This window comes from Lepeophtheirus salmonis, chromosome 13, assembly GCF_016086655.4.
Source record: "Lepeophtheirus salmonis chromosome 13, UVic_Lsal_1.4, whole genome shotgun sequence".
NCBI lineage: Eukaryota > Metazoa > Arthropoda > Copepoda > Siphonostomatoida > Caligidae > Lepeophtheirus > Lepeophtheirus salmonis.
Genome location: NC_052143.2, coordinates 45381549 through 45398696, shown reverse-complemented (window position 1 = coordinate 45398696; position 17148 = coordinate 45381549). Strand labels below are relative to the sequence as shown.

Sequence of the window (17148 nt, the reverse complement as noted above, 5' to 3'; positions counted from 1 at the left end):
AGTTTCGAAGATAACTACTCCCTTTCATATACCAAGTCTAAAAATGAACCTGGAATTGTTTTTTTAGGCTTATTACCCTTTCAGTGATAGTTCATACGTCGATATTGGCCATGTGGTTGCGGAGATATGGGATTTTCAAATTTCGGGTACAGGTCAAATTTGTCAAAAAGTCAAAAATTCAAAAAATCATAGCTTTTAAACTATTTATCTAAATATTATAAAATTTCACAGTAATTAGTTTCTACCCACAGGCATCAATAGTGCTAAGTTTCATCAAAATGGGAAGGGTCGGATTACAATTTATGTGTTTTTTTTGTTTTTTTTGGTGATTTGAGATGGAATTACAAATACATGCACTATTGAAGACTTCAGTGAGTCACATTTGGGTGTGAGGTCCTGTTGGTTTCCTTCTCCTAAATGCTTCATATAGAAAATTCCAGTGGGTTCAAATCTGGTGAAGAAGAAGGTCATATCTCTTTGGACAAAAATCGAGCCATGTTATTTGTGGCCGAACTTTTGGCACTTGGCAGACGTGTGATAGGGGCACCCTTCTGATTCCACTTGTAGCTACCTTTCGTATAGTTAGTCTTGAGAGATGGCAAGATGGGGTACCTTAGCACCTTATTGTAGGACTCCTGCCGATTTTCTGTCTATCTTTGAAAAAATATAAAAAATACGTATTCATGAGTAAAAAGTAATTTGGGGGGGGTTGGCCAGAATTTTTTTACCCCACCTAATTATAATATAAAAAATCCTGATTATATTGTGATCATACAAAATATTATATATGTCAAAAACCATTAAAATTACCTATTATAATAAAAAAAATTGGAATTAAATGTACCTATCTTACTCAAAATAAAATTAATATTAACATATTATTACATAACAAATCGTGGGGCGAGTGTCAAATTTATCGTGTCTCAAATATTTACTTTATAGAAGAAAGCTTGGAAACTCCATTTTTACATAATAGTTAATAATATTTCCGAATTTCTTGTATATATTTATCAGTGAATTTTATTTTTTTAAATATTAACATCAGATTTTATACTCTTCGGAAGATCTATAGATAATAAAACTTATATTTGTAATTTTAAGTTACGGCAATTTGGCACTCAACCCTCAAAATTTAGTTAAGTCCAAAAATATTTATTTGAAAAACTTTAATAAACTCTTTATAAAAAAATTATTCATTCAAGGGTGATAAAAACTTTTTATAAAAGTCGAATAATCGTTCATTTTGTAAGATAATATACCTATATATTTGCTAATGATTCTAAAATTATGGGTATATGGGTTGCTAGCTTTTATTATTGAAATTATCAATAACGTTTTTTAATACGTTATATAAATATGTTTATTTTATATGCAGTGTAGGGTAGCAAAACGTGAACTCCAAGATAATTTTATATTTTCAATAATAGCAAAACATTTTGTTAACAAAACATGTAGACAAGGTTTTTGCAAAACTTTCTTCACTCAATATGACCACCTTCATTATCAATCACAGCCTATACACGTTGTCTGAATGCCATGCAGGAATTGATGCCAAATTCCTCAGACAAGTTGTCCCATGCAGCCACTATGAAGGACTTCAGTGAGTCGGCATTTGTGAGTAAAGTCCTGTTGGTTTCCCCCTCCAAGGTAATCTATATAGAAAATTCCAGCGGGTTCAAATCTGAGGAGCAAGGGGGCAATATCTCTTTATATTCTTCTCCATACATAACAAGAACTTTGTATCCCTCGTATTTGCAAGACGGGGCCAAAATTTTAACGTTTCTTATTTATAAAATGAAAATAAAAATAAGGCAAATTTTGACATTTAATTCATATTAGCATGACAATCATTTTATATTGCTATACTAAAAAATAGAGTGTTGTCTATTTTTAAAATTGATCAAATTCAAAATTATCAAGAATCATGAGATGTGTTTAGGTGTTGGGAATGACCTCCTGAAAACATATGATCTAGAGGAAAGACACAAAATTTAATTGTTACAAATCACTCAAGATCAAAATTGAATAAAAACTTTCAAAAGTATGATTTTATTAATTAATTTACTGATTATTCAAAGATTTAAAAACTATGGATGTGTATGCCCTCTTGTATCTTGTTCTTGAAAAAAATTAATTATATAAACAACTGAATAAATAGACAATCCATAATTATTTATTTATTATATTTGTATGCCGTCAATAGTTACTTCATGAGTTTCAACCTACAGAATCGACTACATAATAAAGTCAAAAAAATTACAAACAAATTCAAAAATATTATCAAATAAATTTGTCTTTTCTTATGCCTTACTTTTAAATATATATATATATATTGACCTCATTTTGAATTACTTCCGGAACGCTGGAACTTTGACCGGATGGAGGGTAAGGGTTTTTGATGGCTCAGAAAAAAAAGGAGGGCATTGCCAACACCGTAACATATCTCATGATTCATGATAATTTTGAATTTGGTCAACTTTAAAAAATAGCAAACACTCTTTTATAAAAATTCATCACTGAACTCTCACTGACCGAAAATATCAATACAACCAAAAATGTCTGGGACATATTTTGAATATATAGGACAAGAAAAAAAACATTTTTGGATCAATGTATTCATAGGTATATTGTTTTTAAAATAAATTCGTTTGAAATTTGGACATTCCCTTTAGCTAAGTACATTTAACTAAGGGACACATAGCCACCGATCTTGATGCTGAACATAACATTTTAGGTCCATGAGGGGGGAGATAGGAAGGGCGTCCCCCGGGATTGGCATTGAGACACCTTCCAAATTAGATATTTTTTTTTTCCTTATTACCCAACAATTATATATTTTAAAAGAAAATTTTAAATGTCAAAACAAATAAAAAAACTATCTTTTAAGCCTTATTTTCTATAAAAGGTTATTTGTTTGGTAAAATAATGGCTTAGTAAAAAAAAAAAAAAATCCCGCGTACTTCTCTTAATACATTCAAAAGACATTCGGGGTGTTTGCAAAATTATATTTTGGGAGCGGTGAGGGGCTTGATTTTTGGAATGGTTTTAAATTTGTTTTGTTCTGTTGCATTATTTGCCTGAATGGCCTTTTTTAACAAAAAAATGTTTAAATTTTTTGTTGTCTGTTTAAAAAAATTAAGAATTCCTTGATTTGGGAGGCTACAACCCCTCCATCCACACCCGTGGACACCTTTCATCTCCCTGCTTGGACTCTTCAAATTGTGTCCTTATTTATAAGGATCTCAATTATTCATCAAAACAACAAATTATTTACCCAAGACAAAAATAAAAATAAAAAATTTAATATTTGGCTTTGTTATGTATACACATATTACAAACTATCTTTGTATCTATAAAAAAAAAGGGAATACATACAATCCTGAGGGGAAAAACAAATAAAAGGAGGATTCATGAATCATTCAATCCAACTAATCACACACTACTCTTTTAGTTGTTGTAGTTGTTTTTGTGTATACAACACACACACAAGCAGAATTATTAGTAGTCGTAAGTTGTTTACTTTTTTCCGAGTAAAATAAACAAAATAAAAATTCGGGGGAAAACGGCCTTCTTACACACTCTTCTTCTTCCATTATTATTCAATGTATTTTGCCTGCACGGGCGAGCCTTCTTCTTCTTTCCTAGAGTTCTTCTTCAACCACAACAAACAGCACTACGTGTGCTGTATGTTTCTCCTTCTTCTCCCTTACATGCCCTGTCTTGCGCGCGCTCCTTGAAGTAAACAAAACAAAATAACAACAACAACAACGACTACAATATTTGACAAAAAATAGAACTATTTATGTTGTTGTTCCAGTAGTAGTATTAGTTATAGTTGTAGTCGACTTAATAATCATCATCAAAGTAGTCGTCGGAATTGTTCACTAAAGACATAGACATAGGTGTACTGTTCAGTACACACAGCTCAACAAAACATTATTACTATTTTTTCTATTGCATAGTATTACTCAGTGGTGGTCAAGAGTACTTGCTATATTGATATTAAGAAAAAATAAAGAAAATTAGTTGACGACATATTATTTTAAATAATACAATTCGACACATCAACATGGTAAGATTTTTTTTAAATCTCCCGCTTTTCTTTTTTCCTCCCTTTTTTCTCCTTTAAAAATTTGGATATTTTTTTTTATTGTAAAAAGGAAAAGAAGAAATTTAAAGTCTTTCAGATGTACTACATACCAAGTATATTCAGCTGTTATTCAGTAAGGAGAAAAGGGATGAGCTTTCTTTTTTTTTTTTTTTTCTATTTCTTGATGAATATGTTATTCAATGAGGATTTGCTTCAGGTGCAAGGGACTTAAAATCCTCTCAAGGAGTATTTATGTCTCCTTCTCCAATCTCTCTCTCTAACATAGTTTTTTGAATGAATTTATTAATTATAAAATATATCAGAGATTCATATCAATTGATCGCATTTGCTAATGATTTGAATTTACTATTGAGTAGTACCTTTAAGATTATTTATTTATTTATTCATTTTTATGAGCTGTGAGTTTAATTTCATTTCACGGCTTTCATTAATCATTCTTTCTTAACTCATCTTTAAAAGAGAGAACAAATAAACATTTGGGTGAAATATAATTGACGTAAATATAAATATTTAACTCACTTAATGATGCGGATTATCGGAATCGAAGCTTATCCAAAATGTAAAGTATACTAATGAAGGCCAATGGTAGAATCATACCCTTAATACATATATTTAAAAGGTGATTCAAAACTTTTTCTCTTATATTTTGTTTATTTTAGATGCAATTTGTCAATTTCCATATTATTGGATTTAACCAATTATTTGACAAAGTACGTGCATAGGTGGTGGGGATATGTTAATTGCAATAAGGAGCTAGGATAAAATACATACCTGCATATGTAAGCAAATGCGGCCATGGGGGTTGGAGTGAAAGTAATGCCAAAAACTTGCCAACATACTTTGTACATGGACCAAAAAAAAAAATTATATATATTTTTTTAATTATAAGGTCTGATCAGAAAGAAACCATTATTTTCAGTTCTCAAATTAATGTTTTAGTAATGTTGGTATAAATGTCCTCAACGTTTGCGCTCTTCATTTTTTTGACAGATAAACATGTTCGACTTTTTTGGCTTACTCCGCCATTTTTGACTATTGAAAAAAAAAAAAATGGAAAGAAAAATTCAGTTTAGGAGAAAATTCTTTAAAAACTTAAATAACATTGTTTATTCTTCCAAATTAAGTATTTTGTAAAAAATAAACAATTTTTCATTAGATTTCCAAGAATTTCCCCTTAAATTGATTTTTTCTTTCTATTATATTAAATAATACAAAAATTTAGAGAGCACCCAAGACGTCCGACCTTTGTATATGTCAAAAAAAACAAAAAACTATTAATGCAAACGTTGTGTACATTTTAAAAAACATGATAAGAAAAATATTTTAATATTCGAATGAGAATATTAACCAAAATGATTTAATAACAGTGTCTTTTTGATTAGAGTAGAATGTATGAGATGAAGTTACGTGATTGATAGATTAATCGACTGAATACATATATTATATATATGTAGTGATTCGAAATGCGATAAAAAAAAAAGGGGGGAGGATAAATACTAAACACACACATATATATATTTTTTCAGACTTCTTCAAGTACTTCAAAATATAGAGCAAAATAAGTAAACAAGATATTCTTATTTTTGCCATTTCCCAATTTATATATATATATATAAATTGTAAATATAAACAAACTCTCTGTTTATTAAAGTCAAAGGTTTTAATATATATGTATAATCCTTATATTTTATACATACATGAATTTGTAGATATTATATAAATAAGTATGTTCTTAATTAAATAATTAAGGCTTAGACAATTAAAACATATTTCACTCAGGGAAAGAGAGGATATTGTCCATTTAACAGTCATGAATAGCCTATATTAAATCAGGGGTGTCCGCAGGATTGTGTATATGGGTTGTAGAAAAAGTACTCTATCTGCCTCTAAGCAGTCATTAAAATACTCATAATTATTGATCAGGATGATGGTCTACATAGAAAATATTATGTACATTAATTATGAATTTGGCCACCATCAGCCTCAATGACATCCTCCAATTGCCTCCGGAACCCCTTGCACACATTGGCAACGTAGTTCTTTTTCATGATCCTCCACTGCTGATTAAAAAAGGTCTTCAGGGTACCAATATTGGGATAGTGGAGTTTGCAGGCCTTCTTCTCAATTTCCACCGAATGGAATAATCCAGTATATTCAGATCAGGGCTTTGAGGGGGCAAAATGTTCTTGGACCAGAAGTTCATGTTGCTACCCATCCAATCTTGTACAAAATTAGTAATACTCAAATACGTTTCCTGGTTGGACTTCTTCAAGGTCTTGGTGATCTACGGAACCACATTTTTCTTCAACGCCATCAATAAGTTGGCTGCAAATAACCGGTATCCAACAGGAAACCAAATTGGAGGCATTTTTTCTGTAGTTGATGCCACAACCCCCAGCCATTTGGTTAATCTTGCCACAATAGAGTGATGCACCTTCTTTTTTTTGGCGTACTCTGGCATATTTATCGTTGGGTTGACCTTATAGGTATCTATGAAATATTAAATTGATTCATTCAGCCTTCACTTTGGTGGTCCTCCCACTTTTGGGTTTGTCCTTAACGTTGTCCCCATTAGCCAAAGGATTTCTGTCCTTACATGTGCTCATGATGTCCGAGTAGTCCTCCCGGGACGGATTAAATTGTTTATGATGCCTCTTCATGCCTCCATCGCGATATATAAGGATTTTTGTTTACAACATGTACTTCAATCAAAGGGTTAGAATCTAAGTGATTCAAAAATAATCAAAACTTTAACATTTTATCAACAACACCTATTCAAAACTGTATTTCTAGAAGGTCTCATTACTTTTTCTACACCTAGTAAATGTATATATATTTTTTTTTTGGTTGTGGGGGGGGGGCGGCTTGTTGTTCGGAATGTTTTGAAAAAAAATCCAAAAATTTCATTTGATGGAAACAAATTTCAAAATCTAGAGTTATTTACAAATAATGTCAAAAATCCACAGCTGTTCACAAAAAAATAAAATTGAAAAAATATTCTAAAATTAAATTTCAAATATTTTTATTTGGAAAAAAAATTTAAAAATTCCTTGCTATTTACAAAAAATAATAATTTTTTTTTCAAAAATTCCTTGTGGTTCGCAAAATAACAATTTTTGGGAAAATAATTCAAAAATTAATTATCCAATATTAAATTTTTTGGACGAAAAATTCCAAAATCAAAATATATTCACACAAAATTTAATTTATTCATCCTGAGCCCAAAAATTTCGAGTAATAAGCAAAAATTCGCTGATTTTTGGGGTTGCAACCTCTCTGGCTCACATCCCGCGGACGCCCTTGTCTATTTTAAATTGACCAAATGGTCTTTTATGAATAACCCTTTTATATGGTAAATGTTCTTGATAAAATTATGACAACCTCTACTAGTTACACAATAAGGGAGGCATAAACTAAATGCCGGAAGGATTTTTGTCCATAGACTTAAGCCCTTCTAATAAGAATCTTCTTACAAATTCTATAGATGCATCGTTCCTAAATTGTGTTATGCAAACTTCCTTAGGGGATATGTGGAGGCGGAACCTCGAACGAGGGGTAACATACAAACATTTTAAAATTTGAATTTAAAAAATGTCTGAATTAGAAATAATATATAAAAAAGTTATTCAAAAATTGTAATCATTCGTATTGCGTCAATTCTGATTTATGATTGAAGACTGAAGTCCAATCCAGTTCAGTCCAAAAACATATAAAATTGGTTTCTGATGACGTCAATCAATTGTATTTCTTCTTTTTTGATCAGCTTTAGTTCTGAGAATCCACAAGACCGGTCCCAAGGATTGATAGGACCAGTCTTGAGACGGGACTAGTCCAAATAAATAATCACTCACACATCACATGTTTCCAGATCTCAATATTTTCTTCTCAGATGGTACACATTATAAAAAGTTTGAATATCACTTTATGGATTATATATTATATGTTTGCTGTGAAAAGTGGAGAAAAAAATTTAAAATTTGAAGTTCATTGTGAATAGCTATCTATTTTTAAAATGTTTTTCAAAAATTTTATTTCCCAATTTTTTTTTTCAAAGGAATTAATTTTTGTAAGTGTCCATTTTCCCAAAAATTTAATTTTTTAAATTTTTCTTCTGATCAAATTAATTTTTTGTGAATAACTATCGATTTTTCAAATTTTTTATGAATAGCTATGGGTTTTTGAAATATTTTACAAACAGCTTTAATTTTTTGATTTTCCTTAAAAAAAATCCAATATCTAAGCCCCCCCCCCTCTTAAATATAATTCTGCAGATACCCTTGTCTTAAAAAAATCCCCTCCCCCATCAGCCCCCCTCCCCCAGAAAAAACAGCAACACAAATGTTATATCCTGCTTCTATTCCTAATAATTATGTTATATTAATTAACACTTTTTTATATAATAACATTTATTGTTACGTACACATATACACGTATTAAGACTTTCACTATTTTTTCAGTGTGATAAATCCGAATTGGAACAACCTGTCAATTTAATATCAGAACGAAGCTCCTCTAACAACTCACCTGGTGTAAAGGTAATTATTTAACCTTTTCCCTATGAAAATTTAAGTATTTACCAATATATATATATATATGATGTACTCCTTGGATATTCCAAAGAGTCGATAATGAATTAGTTGCATATGTAATTGTAATTCAGGTCATTTTACAAATGGCAAATGAGTTAACTTGACTCACTTTATCTATGTTCCTAACTTTTGAGTATATATTGCACAAAGAATGGATCTTTGTAAAGAAGAAAAAGAAAAAAATTATGGGAATTAGAAAAGGAAAAACGACTTTCTTCTCTTTGGTTCATTATTAAATAAATCGTGGGTATGTCAACATATCCCTCTGAAGAGAGAATTCTCGCCTATCTTTGGTGTAAATTGATTTAAAAATGCATTATAAAATAAATATGTATTAATTCAAATGATATTTTTCTGCTATTTTCATTATATGAGTAATTCATTTTTCCATCTAAAATCATATAACAGGGAGCTGATATTATTAAAAATCTTAATTCAATAATACCATTTCTAATAATAAGAGTATAATCTCTAAGAAAAAACTATTAATGGATCAAAAAAAGATGCTTCTTACTCATAAATTATCTACAATTCCATCCATGGCAAGGATTATCATGTCTAGTTGCAATAACTATTTGAATGATTTATTGTATCTGTGCAGTTTTATAACATAAAACTATATACTTGCACTTGTTGTTTTACACCCCATTGCCCAATGAGGAGTTTTACGGTCTAGTCTAGTCGTAGGACTATAATTGATTTAACAAAAAAAAACACAGTTGAGTAACGTGATCAAGGATCAAGCTTTAAAAGGTTTAGGACTGATATTTAGTACCGGACCGACACTCAACTGGACAGGATTGCAGTCTTGAGTCCTACACAAGAACTGACAACACTAAGTGTTGTAATAATAATATAAATGTTCAACAAGCTGTCTTTTCTAAAACGAAGACGACAAACTTTAAATTTAGGGCTTTTATACAAAAAAGTTATTATTTTTTTTAAAGAAAAAAAAAAATATGACAAATTAGTCAATCTGCAAAGAAAAATTCATTAATGTTTGAAGTTTTATCTTTGTTGCCTGCCCATCAGTGACTCAAAACATGCCTTGCTATGCCCCAAATTGAAAATTGGACATCTGTGTCCTGTAATAGACTCGAAATTTGAGAGTTGAGACTGGATATATTTACAGTTTATTTTATTTGGGGATATCTTCATTGTTTGTTTTTTTTATATTCATTTTTTTGTTTTGTTTGAAGGCATTATGTATGACCTGATTGTTACGGACTATGTAATTTTTTTGGTATGTAATTTATTCCCTCTCTCTCTCTGTTTTTGTGTGTGAGTGTGGTGTTATTAGTTGTTTGAGCATGTTTTAACTGACCTTATATGATTACTATTGTTGTTATTTTTAGTATTAGTAGTAATGACTGAGAAGGATGAAAGTAATCAAATATAAATAAGTGTCGAAAGGAATGAATTCCCAGTTGATTTCGTTGGCTAGTTTTTTTTAGTCTTTCCCCCCCCCCCAAAAAAAAAAAAAAAAACCATGTATAATTGATATTAGGCTGTATCGTTTTCGAGTAGACATTCCCGCACCCACCCTCCTACTGTACAAAAAAATTATCTTCTGAAAACTGAACGAGTGTCTTTTCCTAAGCTGTTGACATTATTACTTAACTCCTCAGGAGGGAACTTCCTTTCTACTCCATACAACATCTCATTGATATATAATAAGCCTGATTGAGCATTTGGATATGCTCATAAAAAAAAACAGAAAGTAATTATGGGATTTTAATGCAATTTTTAATGTTAAATCTTTGTTGGACACAGTGTAGAATTGAGTTATTGCTCTCCATATATCCTTGATTATTTCCATCTCTAAAGCATTCTTGTAATTTTCAGCCTTACCATGCTGATTTTCGGTTTCTTTTTTTAACATGCCCGAAATGCTCCTAATTAGCATCACTGTCTATGTGTCAAAAACTTTACTTTTATCATTTATTGCTATTTGTTTTATTAATAAAATATACCTAGTTTTTAATCATTTATTATTTACGGTTTCCCTATTTCATTAAAGATAAGGAGAAGTTTATATATCTAAGTTTAACCCTAGTTGAAGTGATAGTTGTTAAACAAACAAAAAGGAACATTAATCTTGACCTGTACCTCTCTAAAAAGGGCTTAGACTTTGTTAAAATGTGTTTTTTGACTATGGCAAGCAAAAAATGTTTTTTGTGACTGGGAAAATAAAAATTATTTACTCAAAATCGGGGCAGTTTAATATATTTTGTATAGTTAAACCATTTATTTTTGTAGATATAACCTATAATGGTCCTAGTTCATTAATGTTAATAAGAGTTGAGAGGGGGAATGGAAGAGGCTAGAGCACAAAACATGACAACATGCACAAAGACTATATATACCAAAGCATACATATAGAAAAACGTCGACATTTGTTTATTCAACAAACAAATACACAAACAAACGAACGTTATATACAAACATTAATACGTATTTATTATTGTACATACATATATATACTATGTGTTTATAGTTAAACGACCCCCTATTTTCCTCAATATGTTGCTATATGTACACAATTAAAGAGAGAGAGAGAGAGAGGGATACACAGACTCACAAACAGACAAAGATACAAGTAGATATAAATAAAGAGATTCCAAAACTTCCAATCTTCTAAGATGAGTAGAAGAACATATTGTTTATGTACATGTATACGCTAGTGTTGGACTTCTGTCTGGAAATCCTAGACACCTCTTGTATCCTTAAAATTTAACGTATTTGAAATATTCCTGAGCGGTTCTCTGGGCGAGTTTTGTAGTAAAAGGAAGTCTTCGCAAATAAATTAATCTTTATTCGGCCCAACAACAATAACAAAATGATTTTGTGTGACCTTTTTTTCTATAGAAGTAAATTTCTGTCTACGATTGGAATTCCGATTCACGATTTCACGCAATGTAAATATCAGGGGGTGGGCTGGAAGTGCTGTAGCCTGCCCCAATTATCAATATTTCCAAAAAGTGTACTCATTCAAAAAATTTAATTATTTGTGAATAGCTATGGATTTTTGAAGTTGTTTTTGAAAAAATTAAATATTTGAAATTTCGTTTTTTAAATTTTTCCCAAGACTTTTCCTTTTTTTAAACAGCTGTCGATTTTTGGAATTTCAAATAAGCTTAACTTTTTAAAATAAAAAGAAGAAAATCCAAAAACCAATATGTATATATAATCAAGCAGACGCCCCTGATGAGAGCAAAGTGTCGTTAAAAGAGGATGCACAGGCAAATGAGTGAGCGAAGGAAGATGTATTCAAGAAGTGAAATACCTCGTGTCTCTCCTCCCATTTGAATGGGTATTTCGATGGAATAAAAATTTAAGAAGAAAAAAATAATATGACCGACTCGAAAAAAAATTGGTCATGGACCAAGTCTAAACACTATTATTACCCGTTTATTAGGACCACAAGTTAAACTTTATTGTTACTTTAGAAATGCCTATCCGTAGAAGTCATAACCAATTGATAACGTTGTGGAGAGAGGTCAATTGAATAATGACGACGTCGCATATTGTGGATACCATAATCATGCAACTATTGAGGTTAATTTTTTTTTTATGGACAAGGAGCCATTGTGCATGTAACATTATTTATAAGAAACATTTCATTTTTCCTCTACAAAGTTTGATAATTATTGGTACTTCTATCTTTGCATTAGAGGCCTTTGATATGAAGAATCGATCTAATTGCTTAGGCTTCTTGAAATTCTACCTATAAATGTCATTAGTCAAATTAAATTGAATCCCCACTTACAGTTTTTGTGAATCAGAATCAAAATTTCATGGTATATGGGCGGTTTCACGTTCAGCACTACTTGTCTGCAGATGTATATAGGATTTTCCACAATCATTATGAAAAAAAAAAAAATTATAAAATGTGAAAAATCCAAGCTTAAAGCAAAGTTAAACGTGAAAGCATCTCAACTTTAAACTTTACTTTCTCTTTTTAGTTGAGTCAACAAATTGAATACTTTTTTCCATTATATTATTTTATACCTGTGGATTCATAATCTAAAATAGTTGTTGAAGAAAATTTACTATTACATTTATAAAACTATAGAAAGATATATTATTTTTAAATTAATAAATGATATCAAAAAGACATGTCCCACTCTCCTTTCATATTCATCGTTGAGATACATGACTATTAATAAGAACGTTCTTTCAAATCTAGATAATCAACTATATAATTTGCTAATAACTTAGAAACTAATAAAGTATATGCTCTAAAAAAATTGGATACATAAAATAATAAATGATTAATTAAGGAGGTACATAGAAGGTGTAGAAATTAAAGATATAAGATTCTTGGTGAAAAGTCCCGGGTTTAACAAAGAAAACGTGTTTTTTCCGTTCAAAATTTACTTTTTTTAAAATTATAATTTGCTTTATAGAGCAGAGTCCCCATTCTACTTTTCAAGCCATTGCTTAGCATAAATAGTATTTTTCCCCTTCCAGAAGCAGTATCAAATGAAAATACAAAACTGTTTTTGACCCAAGTAGCGTCAAGTAACCCCACTAGGTTAAGTTACAGAGAACTAATGATGTACCCCTATTTCCTCTCATTTATAAATGACTTTTCATGCTTGTAGATAGGCCCGGTTTCACCGTCCGCGGGGTCTAGTACAATTTTTAAATAGAGGCGTCGTGTTCTTTTGTTTTAAAAAATAATTTTTATTTCTTAAACGTATATTTATTTTACAATATAAATTTAAAAAATTTCGATTAATATTTCGAAATATAAAAGTTTGATGACTTTTTTTCAGAAAAATACATTCCTCTCTTTTTTCAAATGACATTTTTTTAAAAATAGAAAGAAAGAAAAAAATCATCAATTATTATTTAATGCACGTAGGTTCGATTCACGGTCGGTTTTTAGAAAATCCCCATCTTTTTTCAAATGACTTAAAAATGAGTATGATTCATTATTCAAATGTCTTCAATGTCCCTTTCTAAAACGACCCTGGCTCTAGTCTAATTGATGACAAACAAATGTACGAAAATATAAAACAGCTTAAGATACTGATTCATTCAATCATGGTACATTTTGTCCCTTTTCTTCCTCTTCAAGGTTTTGAAAAGGGCACTACAACCATACTGTACATTAATGCAAATGCATTATTTGCGAAGAAGAGGCCTGATTAAAAGAACAACAAAAGTAATCATTTTAATAATAATCAAACTTACATTAACTTTCCATTAATCGTTTTCTTCTCCTTTCATTAATGACAAGTTTTTTTTATTGTTTCAGTCAGTAACATAAAAAAATAAAATACAAAAACTTATATTAATAGAAATAGAATCTATTAATATTAGAGTAGAGGCTGCTGCTGCCTGGAGTCGCTTATCATTCATAAGTAATAGACACATGGCTTAATTTGTTGTTGTTATTTGTTTCAATTCAATCAAAAGAGGGCGCTTTATTATTAATCTTTTTTAACACATTTTTGATTTATTTTCTTCCTTTGAAAGGGGGTCAATCTAATAGAACGTCGTACCCTGACGTCAGGAGTGTCAATATCCACCATTTTGGGGCCTAAACAACCAAGCTTTATAGCATTGAACTCCCCTTTTTCATTATTATTAAGGAAAATAGTCAACTACTTGATGTCAAATTGGACCAAGAAATAAATGGACATGAACCTTACTGTCTATAGAAGTTTTATCGCTCAATTGCCTTGTTTTATTATATTTCTAAATGACTCTAAAATGTATTAAGTCGTTCAACAGTCTTATTTCTATATTGAGGATCAAAATAGCTATTAGAATGGAAAGAATAAGCAGTTTTCTCTAATGATTAATCTACTTTTCTTCTCCTCAATCCATCCAAAAATAAAAGAAAATAATTATACAAATCTAGCCAATTTAAAAAGTTTTTTGTAGATTGTTTATATTCAAACCTCACTGTTTATCATTTTCATATAGTAGAATTCTGTAATGGAATTGTGATGTTTTTTTCGTCCCTTAAGCCATTTGATGAAATTTAATCAAGATTGACATGAAATTTGTCCATTTCATGCCATAAAAATATCCTCTTTGAGCCTCCAAAATTGTGTTTCCTTCAATTACAGTGGAATATATGACGTCAGTGAAAACCCTATATATAATTTAACCCATTAGTCATAAATATCACAGTGTCACCTTGCTAAGACGAAAATATACCGTGTATTTTATTGTCAGTTGTAGATATGTTTGTTTCTTTTCTCCTAATCTGTGTTTTGAAAGGTGATTTGTTGAATTAGAATTACCTCATTTTAAGTTTTGAACGATTATCAACAACAATTATTGAATCATAATTTGAGAGTTTGTAAGGCTTTAGCAGAATTTTTAAAGGTATTATAACTTTAAAGAAATTCCTTGTATAAAAAATGAAAATGTTATAATATAGGGGCGGGGGGAAAGGTAATTTTTTCGAATTTAGACTCTTCTTCAAAATTTTAACTCTAAAAAGTTTTTTGTACTAAGGAAAGAAAGTCAAAAAACCTGTCCAAATAGTCAAAAAAGGCTCCCCTGATGATTTTACCTATATATAATTCCCAATCCCCCCGCGCCCACTCTCTTGCAAATATATTGCTACCAAACTGATTTGGAGTACTTCTTCCCCTGGTTTCTTTTCAGATGGGAGGTTGCGTGATCTAATAAAAGTAGGGAAGTGTAATGTAAGTAAAATCAAATTAGAATAAAAGGAATTGTTATCCCTATTCAAAATATCTACCTTACGTATTATTGAAAATTAATTAATTATTGTTTACAGGGCATAACTTTGTACTATTTCTGCCTAAGCTTCTTCCTCTCCTCTTCCTCTTCTCTTCTCTCCTCTTCCTCTCTTCTCTACTCTAATATATTGTACACATATACATATATATGTTTATTTTTTCCTTCTTTCTTAAATAAACAATTCGTGTTTATCCTCTGGGAGGCCCAAGCATTTGCTTACTTGCTTGCCTGTCATGTTGTTTTTGTTGTATATACTTATATAAGTCGTTTTTTATTATTATAGTAAAAAAAATATTTTTATTGAATTACTGTTGTGTTTCACTCTCCTTTGCCTTTGTTTCCCCTCGACGTCAATAGTAGTAAGTGTATCCAACGAAACTCTCAATTTCCTTCTACATATAGATATAATAATCCACAGATTTATTACTACACATAAGGTCTGTTTGATCTACTTTCATGAATGGCCATTAGTGGGCTCTTTATCCGAACAAATCTTCAGTGGATCTAAAGTTGCAAACACTTAAAGGAAGTCAAATGTCTGTCGAAAAAGTCAAATTACACCGCGCTATTATTTTGTCGTGATATAATCTTTACTTTGAGCTTGGATGTTTCACATTTTATAATGTTTCGCTGCGATACAAGCGCCTGCATCAGCAGAGGACGTTTAACAGAACCTATAATTACATTTAGGGTACATACTAGGAGTAAGTAGCAGACTATGAAGAGTCTAAGGAAGTATGCAACAAAACAATGCAAATAACAGTAATTAAAAAAATGTATTTAAATTAAGTTCACTCAACCTTGACAAAAAATATAATCACAATTTATTCTATCTCTACAAAAATCCCATCACTAAAAAGGATACGAAAAAAAAAAAATGAACTGAGTGCTTTGAAATTTTTAAACCTTTCAGACTCCAAGATTATAATTATTCCTGCCCATGATTATGTTTTGTCCCATCTTCCTCTCAACCTCCACTTTCAAAAAGATTTTTACGATTTGAAGAAAACTTATGATAGCTAGCCTTCTGAATTTTTTCATGTAGCTAAGTGTTGATTATTATTTAAAGAATATATATTAATCATTATAAACGTAGAATGGAACAAGTTATCAAAAACAATCAAAATCCTTTGTTATACATTACTTAAACTCATAATACGTAGAGTCAGTTGCTTTAAATTGTACTAAAGTCCCCTTATGAAAATTAATTAAATCAGCCAAAAGGAAAATACCCTACTACATCTTTCTTTATTTCAATAAGCGAGCCGCCGTGAGTAATCACTAGATGTAGAGTGAGCAAAAGGTTCCGTGAATTATTATCTAAGTTCGAAGTTGCGTGACTGTGTTTGATGACCTGTAAAGAGACGTTCTTTTGAATAATAATATTCCTTCCTAATGGTATGTAAGTGTACAAATGAAGAAGGACTTGTGGGCATTAGCAATTGGTTTTTCTTACATTTATAAGTTTATTAAGGTATGTAGAGAGGGCGGCATGATTGGGCTATGTGTGGCATGTACGCACACATTAATGATTTTCTAAATTATTTGTTTTGAGTCCTCTGTAGTAGGATGATTATATATATATTGTGTATTTATTTATTTTTCAGTTATCGAGGCACCATGATAATAATAATTATAAGTGTAACTACAATGACTCATATCTATTTACCTTTCCTTTCTTGGTGATAAAAAAGGACTTTTGACGTCATGGGCTTT

At 30.4% G+C, this 17148-nt stretch overlaps 1 protein-coding gene across 2 annotated transcripts in view; it reads left to right on the top strand.

Moving 5' to 3' along the window:
- Window positions 1-3769: 3769 nt before the first annotated feature.
- LOC121127931 (uncharacterized) overlaps window positions 3770-17148 on the top strand; it is a 29515-nt gene continuing 16136 nt past the window's right edge. Inside the window, exons 1-2 of one of the 2 annotated variants that reach the window (XM_040723518.2) lie at window positions 3793-4072; window positions 8569-8646. In XM_040723518.2, the coding sequence (XP_040579452.1) occupies window positions 4070-4072; window positions 8569-8646 (81 nt within the window). In that variant the 5' untranslated portion in view covers window positions 3793-4069. Of the gene's footprint in view, window positions 4073-8568; window positions 8647-17148 lie in introns of both variants that reach the window. The other variant, XM_071892718.1, reaches the window with a different exon arrangement.